The 13,133-nt window shown below is 41.2% G+C and overlaps 1 protein-coding gene across 2 annotated transcripts in view; it reads left to right on the top strand.

Annotated features, from left to right (window-relative positions):
- The window catches only part of hmgcll1 (3-hydroxymethyl-3-methylglutaryl-CoA lyase like 1), a 133,446-nt gene extending 126,894 nt beyond the window's left edge, over positions 1-6,552 (top strand). For both annotated transcript variants that reach the window (XM_069888249.1, XM_069888248.1), the window contains one exon: positions 4,453-6,552. In XM_069888249.1, coding sequence (XP_069744350.1) covers positions 4,453-4,554 — 102 coding nt within the window. In that variant the 3' untranslated portion in view covers positions 4,555-6,552. The remainder of the gene's footprint in view (positions 1-4,452) is intronic.
- Positions 6,553-13,133: the final 6,581 nt, after the last annotated feature.

Genomic DNA, 13,133 nt, shown 5'->3' with positions numbered 1-13,133 from the left:
GAATGAAAGCATTTAACTGCATACATTGTAGCTCAGAAACGCTCAGTCCTGCTTTCTCTGATGTAGTGGCAGAACCAGGTAACTGCAGCTCCTGCTGCAACTCAACAAAAGGCATTTTAGAAGTTTTACTGCGGGTCTGGACTCCCAGCGACGGCACCCTGACTTCCTCAGGGGGTCGACACTGTCTCCCCCCGCAGCTCGTTGTTTTTTCGCAAAATCATGGAGGAAATCGATATCTTCAGGTTGAAATGCTTCCTGGTGCATTTCAAACAATGGAGTTGTCTTCCTACATGCTCCCTCCGTTAAAATTGAAAGGCTTCCAGAATCGGGATCCACTTCTTGGGAACACGCACCTTCCTCCAGAGAATGGGTAGTTCCAGCGCCATCCTTCACTTGGTGAGTAGTAGACATTTTGTTTTTCAGCTCCCACAGGCAGTCTTTGTGGTTTAGACACTGAAGAAATTAAACCTGAAGCTGTAACAAGTTGTTTAGGCCCCAAATCTTCAGCACTCCGAAAATGTAACTTCTTCTGCACTTGAGGTTTAATCTTTTTACCATTAATGGCCATAATAGTTCCTCAATACTGTAAGCTAAAAATTAAAGAGTTTAAACTTGAAAACAAAGAGTTAAAAAATGGGTACTTAAAAGTCCGGCCAGAGAGGTCGAGATTACACGTCTAGACTCTACGCCATCTTGCCACACTCCCCCAGCTGATCTGCCTTTCCAACAATACTTACATTAAAATAGATGCACCTGAGAACGTTTCCACCACATACAACCTATTGACTTCTACAAGCAATTTTTACATCGTCTTTTCCCTTCTCCAATCCCCTATTGGCACTGGCACTCTGATTCCCATCCCCACGCAAATCTAGTTTAAACCCCGGAGCACCACGAGCAAACCTTTCCGCAAGGATATTAGTTCCCCTCTAGTTAAGATGCAAACTCACCTTCCCTGGAAGAGACCTCAGTGATCCAGAAACCCTCCCTCCTGCACCATGTCTTTAGTAACATGTAAACCTGCATTATCCTCCTATTTTGAACTTCACTAGCACGTGGCATGGTAGTAATCCTGAGATCATAACCTACAAGGACCATGACATCTGGCTACTCACCCTCCTTCCAATTTCCTGCTGCTATAGCAGGAAGAGATTGATATAATCCTTAAAAGAGGTGGAATATGATCTTGATGTATTTTTGTTCGAGTTGTGGTCGAAGACTGGGGAGAGACCACTACACAATACTTGCAACAGCCAATGGCTCTTTCTCTCACGTTCCCTGCTCCTTCAATTTCTTTTGCAAATAAAACCTATTTTTAAAATTGATTCCCTTCTCCCATCTCCTCACCTTTTACCCCATCTCTCACGTGGCTTATTTTGGATGGAAAATTTGAGAAAAAACATATTTTCCACTTATTTATCATCATTACAAATGTTCCATCCCTGCACAAAATACAAAACAGATGAGTTGATGTGTTCAGGCCAGTTTGTCATTGCCCAGTTCACTGCAGTGTTCACTGCTGTTGCCATTTATACCAGGCTTGACCTGGCAATAGCCAACCAGATGTGGGTTCATATCCTGGTCTTCCTAATGATGCTGTAACGCTGCTGCTTGTGACTTCCTCACACCGGTGGCCACAAACAGTTGCCAGATCACCTCCAAGCTGTTTGCTGGTCGAATGCTTTCAGTGAATGGAAAAGGTTGATGGCAACTCCATCTGAGACCCTCCTGTCCCGGGTATGGGCAATCAATAGAAGTTCATTAATATACCTGGTCACTACTAGTCACATCCATCCAAATAAACATCTTGGCACATGTGTTGGCCAATCTTTTATTTGACACCTTCTGATTCAAGAGATATGACATCATATCAAGTCTCAATGTAATTTCTGTCATCTTTCAGAACTAGGTGTAGAATATAACTTAGTGAGAAGTGGAAATTATATAAAGTCATCCTTACTGCTACAGAGCCTTGTTTCCTGGAGGGAGTTGAATTGTTATTGTTGTGTGTAATGAGATATCAACAAAGATTTTGCTTTACATTGCATGCAAGTGCAGAACACTTCTATCTAGACCACAGAAATTGAGACTTGGTCATGTAATAACAAAAAAAAAACAGGGTGTAACATTACAATAAGTCAAGAATTCAGCTATGGTGTTAGGATGTAGAGAAAAGTACAGTCCCAAGAGGGCAAGGATAAGGGAATGCAGGCCAGAATGTTATGAAAACTCCCTTCCCTCATGGACTTCATCCACAATTCCTGCTGCCTTGGAGAAACAGCTAACATGGTCTCAGGGAGAATGCTGCAGAGTGTGAAAGCATGCCACTCAACCTGAAAAACTATTTCTTCTGCACGGCCATCAGGCTTCTGAATGAGCCCCACAATCATGCTACCCTTTTTGGGGCTAATTGATCTTCCTTTTCAGTTGTAATGCTATACTCTGTAAGTTGAGCTCTATGCAGTGATAACCTGTTGGTGTGTTTGCAAAAGAACCCTCCCCTCTGTACAAGGGGTAGAGGATAAAACCTTGTGTTTTTTAACTCGTAGTTAATTTTGTGCCTGTCTCTTTAAGTGTGTAGTGTTACCATAGTGGCTATGATGTAATATGTCATAATATCCACTCAGACTAATGACTTGCTCATTATTCTATGAGATGTAGAGGAAGCGTGAACATGAGAAATTTTTCTTTGATTTTTTTTGTCTCTTTATATACCCTTTGTATCTCCTTAAAGTTTGTGTATTTCTTTAAGCTAGTATCTTTAAGCTTTTGTACAGTAAATGCTTTGTTATTCATCATTATGAAAGTCTTAATGCGAAGCTATGCAAAGCGTTTATCCAAATTAAAGCTATATAAAGTAACAGCCAAGAGTTTGATTTGTTGGATTAAAGAGATCAAAATTCAGAATATGGTAGCTCATGCTTTTCGACAATGATACTTTGAAATTAGGATATATTAGAATATGTCATCTACGCAAGGTATTTTGAGGCAAATAAATTTGGTGGGAGGTCCATTTAGGAGTCCGAAGGAAAGAAGTTGTGTTTGAATCTGGATTCAAATTTTCAAATTCATGTTATCTTCTGCCCGATGGAATGGGGGAGAAGAGAGTGTGACCAGGGTGGGATGGGTCCTTTCATATGTCACCAGCTTTCCAGAGACATTAAGAGGAATAAATGGAGTCAGTGGAGGGGAGGTTGGCTTGTGCAATGACATGAGCTGCTTTCCCAACTGTAACAAGGCACCACATTTGATTGAAGCAGAAAACACAGGCTGAAAGTGAAGAGATCACTGTATTGTAGGAAGTGCTTTCTTAGTCAACTGGTTGAGCTCCTGCCTCACAGCTCTGGAGATCCAGGTTCAATTCTCCCCCACCTTTTGACCTATAACCTATTAACTCTGGGCCCCTCACCCAGCTTCATCCCCCTTTGTATGTGTAATGTCCCCTATTCTAGCACAATCTCAATAAAGGCTTCCAACTCGAGAAGCTCACTGACTGAACCTCCCCACTGATGCTCCATGACCTGCTGAGGTCCCCCAGCAATTCTTTGTTCACTTACGTGTGGAGGTAGCCTACCCCTGGCTGCATTAGGAATAGACCACTATTACCTGAGGAGTTGAGAGTTGTTGGATCATCTGTGAACATGTCCTTACAATGAAGATTGATGAACTTGCTCATTGCCCGCAGCTCTGCCTCATACTGAGAACATCAGCCTCAACAGTAGCATCTGTTTACTTTGACCCAGAATGCAAATTTGCGCTGGTAACCTATTCAGTTACAAGGATGATTTTACTGTCAATTATAGGAGCTGTGGGGATTGAATTAGATAAGACTGGTGTGGAAAACAAAAAAGGTTGAGTCTCCCTGGCTATACAACTGAGTTGAGTATTTGTTTTCAAGTGAAACTCTTGTCCAGAGATTCATTTGCAAAGGATGTGCTCTCTAGACAATTGAAAACCTCCTATTGAGCTGTGTTCATATCAGACAGCGATGCTCCCTGCTTCACTGATCTGTAGACAGGGAGATGTAGCCACAGGCCACGCTGATTGTCTGTGTAGCTTAGCATATCCGAGGTTGGCCTTCAATCCTCCCTTCTGTACCCAGAGCAACAAAAACCTCCACTAATTCCCGAAGCTTGGTCTGCAACTCTAAAAGTAAACTTTATCTGTGAAGTGAAAAGTGAAACCTTGGAAAACAGCTTGTTTCTTTCCAAAGCTTTTGTTAGATCGTGAAATTAAGAAGCTCTCTAGCACGCAAACCTTGCCTGGAGTCCAATATTTGATATTCTGATAAAAGCTTGGACCTTCCCTTGGCTTTATGTTTATTTTAAGTTTGCGGATTGAGATTTGCACCTGTTTTCATGTTGAGTAAACCTTCAGTGTGGAAACATTGCAAAAACATATCGCGTTTGTTGCACTTTGTAAATATAATTTATTATTTTTATTTGGTTTCAGGGAGTGGAGTTGTCCAAGTTGATGGAAGCCGGTCACTTTATCTGTGAAGCCCTCAACAGGAAGACCAACTCAAAAGTGGCTCAGGCTTGTTACAAGCCTTGACAAAGACAGTTGCAATGCCCACAAGAGGTTTTGTGTTGTTAGTACTTAAGCCATAATATTTATTATATAATGTGTCACAAAGCAAGACATCATACCTTTGCATTTTACATGGGTCTATTCAAATGGAACATGATGACTACACTAAGAGCATTTGCTGCCCGCATTTATCTTCTGTAATACAATGTTATTCTGCTTGGCAAACAATTCAGTTGAAGAGGAACAAGGCTGTTAATGCAGAGTCAAAGAGTTAAGCAGCCTGCCTTTCTGAAGCCTGGATGTAATCCTGATTGTTTACTTTGAGAGCAACATTGCAGGAATCTGGTTGTGATGTAGCTCAGTCTGAAATGTATCCCCTCACATAAAGTACTCGTTTGTGTATGAAGTGGATGCAAAATCCTGTTCAAATCCGAGAAAGCAACGCCACCACAAGTGTGAAGTGGATTTAATTATTTCACCTGCTTCCTGCTGTTGTTACATTCCAAAGAATCTAAGCTGGAGAAGTGACACAAAATTACTGGAGAAACTCAGCAGGTCCCGCAGCATTCAGAGAAGGCAAAGATGTGTAGTGTATCCAACGTTTCCGGTCTGCACTCTTTGTCAAGGTAGAAGTGACAGCTCTGAACATGCCCAGAAGGAGTGGTGTAGGTTTGACTGTTGCACGGGGATGTTGTTAAGGACTGGGCGATCCGGGTTTACAATCTTCAAAAACACTCAGTATTTGGCCAGTTTACAGTTCAGATATGAGAGAAAAACATTCCAGGTATGATATTCAGTGTTAATGAATTGTAGACTATACGGTGGAGGAGGCCACATCTTTGAGCTATTTACTACTGTTTAGTGAGTAGGCTGAGGAGTCTTTGTGGCCTAATTTTCAACCACTCTTCTGACCACCACTTTGAAAGAAAGATGTCATTGCATTGGAGTGAATGCAGAGGAGATAGAACAGACTGTGAAAGCAGAGGGAATGGATGTAAGGAAATTGGGTCAAAGATTGGAAAGGAGATGAGGGATTTATTTCAACCTTAGGGATGTGAATTTGCCAACGATACCATGGTAGTGGGTTGTAATTCTTCCTCGCCCGCAGGAAAAAAGAATCTCAGGGTTGTATGTGATGTCATGTATGTACTCTGTCAAGAAATCTGAAATGTGAAAGGATGGGAGAAGTGGACAATTGACAGTAGGATGGATGCTCAGACCTCAGTGGGCATGAAATTCCATATGGTTCCAACTACACCTTGTCCTCTCCTTCCAAACATATCTCAATGTTTCCATTGGCAAGAACATCAGACACAGAACTATTAAAATGCTGCAAGCAGTCAGGGTTTGATGAACTCCCATTGTTTCTTAAATTTTTAAACTTTGAATTTAAATTTGGACATACAGCACAGTAACAGGCTATTTTGGCCCATGAGTCCGTGTTGCCCAATTACACCTAATTAATCTATACCCGCTGGTACATTTCAAACAGTAGGAAGAAACTGGAGCCCCCGGGGAAAACTCACGCAGACATGGGGAGAAGATACAAACTCCTTGCAGATGGAGCGGGATTTGAACTGGGTCTCGATCACTGGTGCTGCAACAGCGTTGCAATAACTGCTATGCCAACCCATGCTGCCCTAACATGTTCATGCACCATAACATTGGACTGCGCCAAGTTCTAGATCCTGATGGTTATCAAGCACTTCTTGGAACATTCAAGTCATGACAGCAGCATTCGGACCAAACTGTGTCCCTCTATGTTGTTAGTACAAATCTGTGGGACTTCATAATAGACATAGGAGTGAATCTTACGACAACCTACAGGGAAATCCTGAGATATGGAAAAATAATGACATATTCTATCACGTTTGTGAGCAGTCCTATCAACACTAAGGTCTGAGGCAATAGGTCACTGCTCTGTCTTTAGCAGGCAAGGAATTGCCAGAGGAACTTGGCATCCATGAATAGAAAGGTTCAGTTAATGTTTCTGGTCTGAACACTTAATCAAGACTAAGGTAAAATAGGTAAAATTATATTTGGAAAGGGGAAAGGAAACAGTGGGAGGGGCAGTGTGAGTGAGGGGCACAGAGGTGGTTGTGTATAGGGCAGAGTGTGTGGGAGAGGGCAGAGGTGGTTGGGCATAGGGCAGATGGTGTGTGGGAGGGACCAGAGGTGGTTGTGTGTAGGACAGAGTGTGTGGGAGGGAGCGGAGGTGGTTGGGCATAGGGCAGAGTGTGTGTGGGAGGGAGCAGAGGTGATTGTGTGTAGGACAGAGTGTGTGGGAGAGGGCAGAGGTGGTTGGGCATAGGGCAGAGTGTGTATGGGAGGGAGCAGAGGTGGTTGTGTGTAGGACAGAGTGTGTGGGAGGGAGCAGAGGTGGTTGTGTATAGGGAAGAATGTGTGGGAGAGGGCAGTGGTGGTTGTGGTTGTGCCAGGGCCGGATTTAAGCCTATTTGACCAATTTGATGTGTTTGAACCCAGGCCTTGAGCAGAGAACACTGACAGACTTTGTTTAAGCTGGTAAGAAAATAATAATACTCTAGGCCTTATAAACTGAGGAATTTGTCAGTGAACTCATGAAGTTATGGCCCTTAATTGATCGTATTATCTCAGTGAAATATTTTTAGGAAATATGTCTTCGATTAAACTACTGGCTCTTGGCCTCCTTTGTCTCCCTAGGCAAAAATTTCATGTTTTGTATCCATTTGACCCAGTAAGATAGATGTATTCTGGAGATGATGAAGCATCTCTTATTATTATCAAGATCAAATCAGGCTATAGGCTAATCAATAAGAGAACTTGTACTTTAATATGAGATTGAGATAGCGTCATGTTAGCCTAGGACCTAGCCTATAGCCTAGGCCTAAGCGTAGAATTTCTGGCAATGTTAGCAATCGTAGGTGGAATTGGTGAGGGTATTCGGGTCTTGTAAAGATGAATAACCCCAGTTAGGTTAGTTTAAGTTGATCTTTACTAGGCTAGGTCACTGTAGTAGGTTATAGCCTATATCTTTATGAGCTGGTTTACAAGGTTATTCAGCTATAGGAGCATTTACTGTACATCTTGGGGTTATTCATCTTTACAAGATCTGGATATTCTTAGCAAGGCTGCCTCTGTCATTGTTTCATAAGTTTACAGTGGCTTGATTTAGTATCAAAATAGTACTAGGCTACTGTTACTAACTATGTTATTGCACTGCCAGAGCTTAATATAGCCTATTTCATGTTTTTGGTGATTTAGAACAGGTGCAGTTTAGCTTGACCATGCGGAAATTGTTTTCTTTGGGGGCGAATTTCATCCGTTACATGCATCAGTTTTTCCGTCAACTAAAAAAACGGCAAAACTAAAGTGTGCCTCCCCTGTTCTGGAATGTAACCTAATCAACTTAACCTAACCAACTATCTAATTAACCATTACTAAAAAAAGCCAATGCTTACCTTATTCGAAGTTGCTGTCATTCAACAAATCCAGAATCTGTCGCTTGTTTTGCTGTTCGGTGGCGTTCACAAGTTGAGAGTTGGGTGCATTGTTCCAAGGTCAGCAGCTGACGTTGGAACAACATAAAGCTAACGAGCAAAATGACATTGGATTGACGTTAGTTTCTCATGTTGTACCAATGACGATAACAACATTGTTCCACTGTTGGAACAACGTAGACATGTTATCAGGGATGTCGATGACAACATTGTTCCACTATTGGATCAACATAGACATGTTATCAGGGATGTCGAGTCCAATTTTATAACAAATTGCTAACATCATGTTTTTTGTGTAATTTTAAGTCTAAACATTTAAAAATATACTTCTTTTACCTTTTTTACCTTAAAAATATAGCCCAGAGAATTAGCAGCTTAAAATTTGTATGTCATTTTACATGGAGAGCAGAGATAGAGATAAAGGGTGTAAGTATTTAAGCGGCAACCAGAAACGAGCATTGGCCAAGGCTAAGGTAGCTGAAAATGAAAAACAGAGGTGCTATCACAAAATTCCTTGTCACTCCACCTTTGAAGCGCCCATGTATAGAGGATGAAAAAAACAAAAACAATTCAGAAAATGACAATACTGCCTTGAGTCCAATTACAATTGATGAATACAATGATGAAATTGATAACAAGTTAGAAAAGGATGACGCAGCTGTGAATCACATTGAAGATGATCTCAATACACCAGAAGACAGTGCCAAAGCAGAAAGTTCACTTATAGCCGAAAAAGACCAAGCCCAAACATCACGCAATGATGGATCATCCATGAGTACAGTTGTAATTAACATTTATGATGACCCAGCCAACTGGCCAGCATATATAAATCATAATGTAAGAGATTATTTAACAATGAAAGGTCCTCCTATTCCAGTGAACAACTTTCCACGAAATGAAAAGGGATTGTGTTTTTCAAAGTTTCACTGTAAGAGGAAACTTCCAAATGGGGAGTGTGTTGAAAGCCCTTGGATTATATACTCAGTCTGCTGATAGAATTTATTGCTTTTATTGCTTTTATTGTAATCTTTTTAGTAAGAACACAACCAGTGCATTATCAACAAGTGGATTCAACAACTGGTCTAATCTTCATACAAGGTTGTTTGAGCATGAAAATTCTAAAAACCATTTGGAAGCCACATGGAGTTTCTGGGAGTTACACCAAAGACTTTGTAGTGGACCCACTAATTGACGAAGAACATGAAATAATCGTCAATGAACATACAAAGCACTGGCAGCAAGTATTCAAAAGACTAGTAGCAATAGTGCAGTTTCTTGCTGAGAGAAATCTAGCATTTAGAGGAACAGAGGAAAAAGTTGGTAATGGAAACTTTTTAGGTCTTGGAAAGTTTGACCCTGTTCTTGAAGAACATTTGCGAAAAGTCAAAATTCATAATCACTATTTAGGAAAAGATACTCAAAATGAACTACTAGACATTATGGCTACAGCTGTTTTGAATGAGATACTGAAATGAGTAAAAGCAGCTAAGTACTATGCCATAATTTTAGACTGCACACCTGATATGAGACACCAAGGGCAAATGTCTCTAACGATCAGGTATGTGTCTGATGGTAACTTGGCTCCTTCAGGTGTTTATGAACATTTCAGAAAGCTTATGCAGGTTGAAAGTAGCGCAGGAGAAGATTTATAGAAAACACACTGAAGGAATTAAATTTAGAGGTGAAAGACATTCAAGGCCAAGGCTATGACAACAGTAGCAACATGAAAGGTCACACATCTGGAGTACAAGCATGACTGTTGAAGGATAATTCAAGAGCTTTCTTTGTACCCTGTGCATGTCACAATTATAACCTTTTACTTGGAGATATAGCCAAGTGTTATCCAGATGCTATAACATTTTTTGGGATCTTGCAAAGGATCTACATATTGTTCTCTGCATCAACTAAGAGGTGGGCAGTTTTTAACAAACATGTACCCGGATTATCAGTGAAACCCTTGAGCAACACAAGATGGGAGTGTCGGATTGATAGTGTTAAAGCTATTCGTTATCAGGTTGGAGAAGTATATGATGCACTTGTGGAAATATCAGAGATAACAGATGAGCCCAAGGTAAAAGCAGAAGCTGAATCTTTACCAAACCAGCTAAAAGACTACAAATTTTTAGTTTCTTTGATATTTTGGCATGAAGTACTTTTTAAAGTTAACTATGTAAGCAAGGAACTACAAGGTGAAACAGAGGACATTGATGAAAAACTATTATCATGGCTAAGAATTTATAGAGAGGGCAGTTTTAATGATGTCCTAATAGGTGCAAATGAATTACCATTGGAGTTTAGACAATTTCAAGAAAAAAAAACAACATAGAAGGAAGAGAATGTTTTCATTTGAGGTAAAAGATCAAACTTGAGATGATCCAAAAGAAGCATACAGAGTTCAGTGCTTCAGCTTAGTGCTAGACAAAGCTATTCAATCTTTAGAGCCTAGATTTAAGCAGCTTAAAAGCCATGTAAAATTATTTGGATTTTTAAATAACTTTCAGAGCTTACAAAAGGCAGAAATAAGGAAACACACAGCAGACCTTGAAGCAGCTTTAACTGACACCATACTAAAACAGAGCACTGATGGAGGGGTAGTTACTGAAACAACTAAAGACGTGGATGGTTATCTGTTGGCCGAAGAACTTGAAGCTCTGAAAACTTTTCTTCCCTCCAGTGTCATTAAGCCTCAAGCTCTGTTTGAGTACCTGGTAGTAAACAATCGATTCACAGCATTTCCTAATGTTTTTATTGCTTTGAGGATTTACTTAACAATGCCCGTAACAGTCGCATCGGACGAAATAAGGTTTTCAAAACTAAAACTGATTCAAACATACTTATGGTCAACAATTTCACAAGAGAGACTAAACAATTTGGCGAAGCTATCTATAGAAAATGACATTATTAAAAGCATTGACTTTGAAATTATTTTGAAAGATTTGGCAAATAAAAAAGTCAAAAAAGTCTGTTTCTAAAAGACCTGCATAAACAGAATGTCTGTAATTGTCTTAACTTCTATTAAAAAATTAAAACTTTCATATTGTCTTTCAATATTTAGTATATCAAGCATTTAATGCTCTTCAGCTAAGACTGGCATACTACATGAAATATAAAACATCAATTTCAACTTTTGTAGAGTAGAGGCCCCGCTATCAATTTTCTAATTGGGCCCCCGCAATTCCTAGCACCGGCCCTGCATAGGACAGAGTGTGAGTGAGGGGCACAGAGGTGGCTGTGTGTAGGACAGAGTGTGTGGGAGGGGGCAGAGGTGGTTGTGCATAGGGCAGAGTGTGTAGGAGAGGGCAGAGGTGGTTGTATATAGGGCAAAGTGTGTGCGAGAGGGCAAAGGTGATTGTGTGTAGGACAGAGTGTGTGGGAGGGGGCAGAAGTGGTTGTGTGTAGGGCAGAGTGTGAGTGAGGGGCACAGAGGTGGTTGTATATAGGGCAGAGTGTGTGGGAAGGGGCTGAGGACGTTGTGTATAGGCCAGAGTATGTGGGAGAGGGCAGAGGTGGTTGCATGTAGGACAGAGTGTGTGGGAGAGGGCAGAGGTGGTTGTGCATAGTACACAGAGTGTGGGAGAGGGCAGAAGCGGTTATGTGTAGGCCAGAGTGTGTGGGAGATGGAGAGACAGGTAGAGGGGAAAACATTCGGAGGAGGGGAAATATGTTAGTTTAAGGGGAAAAAAGATAAAATGATAAGGAATGGATTAAGAAGAGTTGGATACAGTGAAATGAGGTGGGGGAGGAGGGGTTGCCTAAAATTAGAACAATCAATGTTCATGCCATTCAGTTTATAAATATCCAGAAGGTAAATGATATGTATTCTTCATTGGCATTTTCCCTCACCATGACAATGGATGAGGCCAAGGACAGATGTGTCACTGTAGGAATGGTTTGGGGGAGCTTGGTTGGCCGCAGGAAGCCAAGTTTAGACCCCCAAATAGACTGTGTGAAGCAGCCATCCAATCAGACTCACTCAGGTTGATGATGTCACTCTGGGAGCATCGACCGAAATGGACCTGATGCTCTGCCTCACCTGGAAGGTCTGTTTGTGACCCTGGATGGAAGAGGGGGGGGAGAATGGGTGGGGGGTGGGAGATGGAGGGACTTTCTGTAGTTAACAGTGGGAAGTGCCTGAGAACAGAAGGATGAGTGAAAAGGGAAGAGTGGATTATCCTTGGGAAAAACGAGACTGTGCAGAATAGGGAAGATATGGCTGGTAGTGGAGATGTGCTGCAGTTGGCAGCTGAATCGGATGCAGACGCTGATGGAGTCAAAGGTGAGGATGGGGGGCTGAGGGCTGAAGAAAAATATAAGGAGATCGGGGAGAGTGTTTCTCTGTTGTCTTTCATTTTATGGACACATGTATCAAGCAATTGGTTATTTTGTGTAATTGGTCAACGCTTCAGATCTGATCACTCTTCCTGCTTTCATGTATTGTAAGAGGTAGGTGGGGGTGCAGTGCTGCCGGAGTTCACCGGAGCACAGCTCCGGCACCTCATGGGCACCTCCTTTTTGCCATTTTTGGTGAGCTCCGATGCCTAAAAAAATTAGCACTGTACCCCTGGTGAGAGAGATGTGGGCCAGTGGTGGACAGTGAGATGCTGAATCAGTACAAGAGGAAGGAATGGGTGAAGGAGAATCAGTTGGGCATTAATATTGTTTAGCAGTTTGTTGGAAGGAAGAGATATCAATCATCGCTTTTGTTTTGCATATTTGCTCAGTGCAAAATAAATCAGTCTAATGATTAACATCTTGCAGGATGCCTTATGAAATATGTGGAAAAACATGAATATCTAGGTCATATCATGATAGGTTAATATTTGTTGATGATGCTATGACTCAAACAAAACTAAAACTGCTTAGATGAGGGGCTTAATGCATTGTAACTTTAAAAAAATAACAAATCACTTAGACAGAAATCAAAGTTCTTAGATGAGGGGTTTAATGCACTTAAACTTCAAAAAATATACCAGCAAACAGTCACATACTGAGTTTATGGTTTCAAATAGAATCCATCTACCTAATGCAGATATTCAACTGACAACTGTGGGTGCTGGTAGCAAGCCCTATCCAGTACATAGAGATCCAAACCATGTACACAGCTGCCTTCTGACTACCACTGAG

The sequence above is a fragment of the Narcine bancroftii genome, chromosome 6, assembly GCF_036971445.1.
Source record: "Narcine bancroftii isolate sNarBan1 chromosome 6, sNarBan1.hap1, whole genome shotgun sequence".
NCBI classification, from domain to species: Eukaryota; Metazoa; Chordata; class Chondrichthyes; order Torpediniformes; family Narcinidae; genus Narcine; species Narcine bancroftii.
This window is presented reverse-complemented; position numbering and strand designations above follow the sequence as displayed.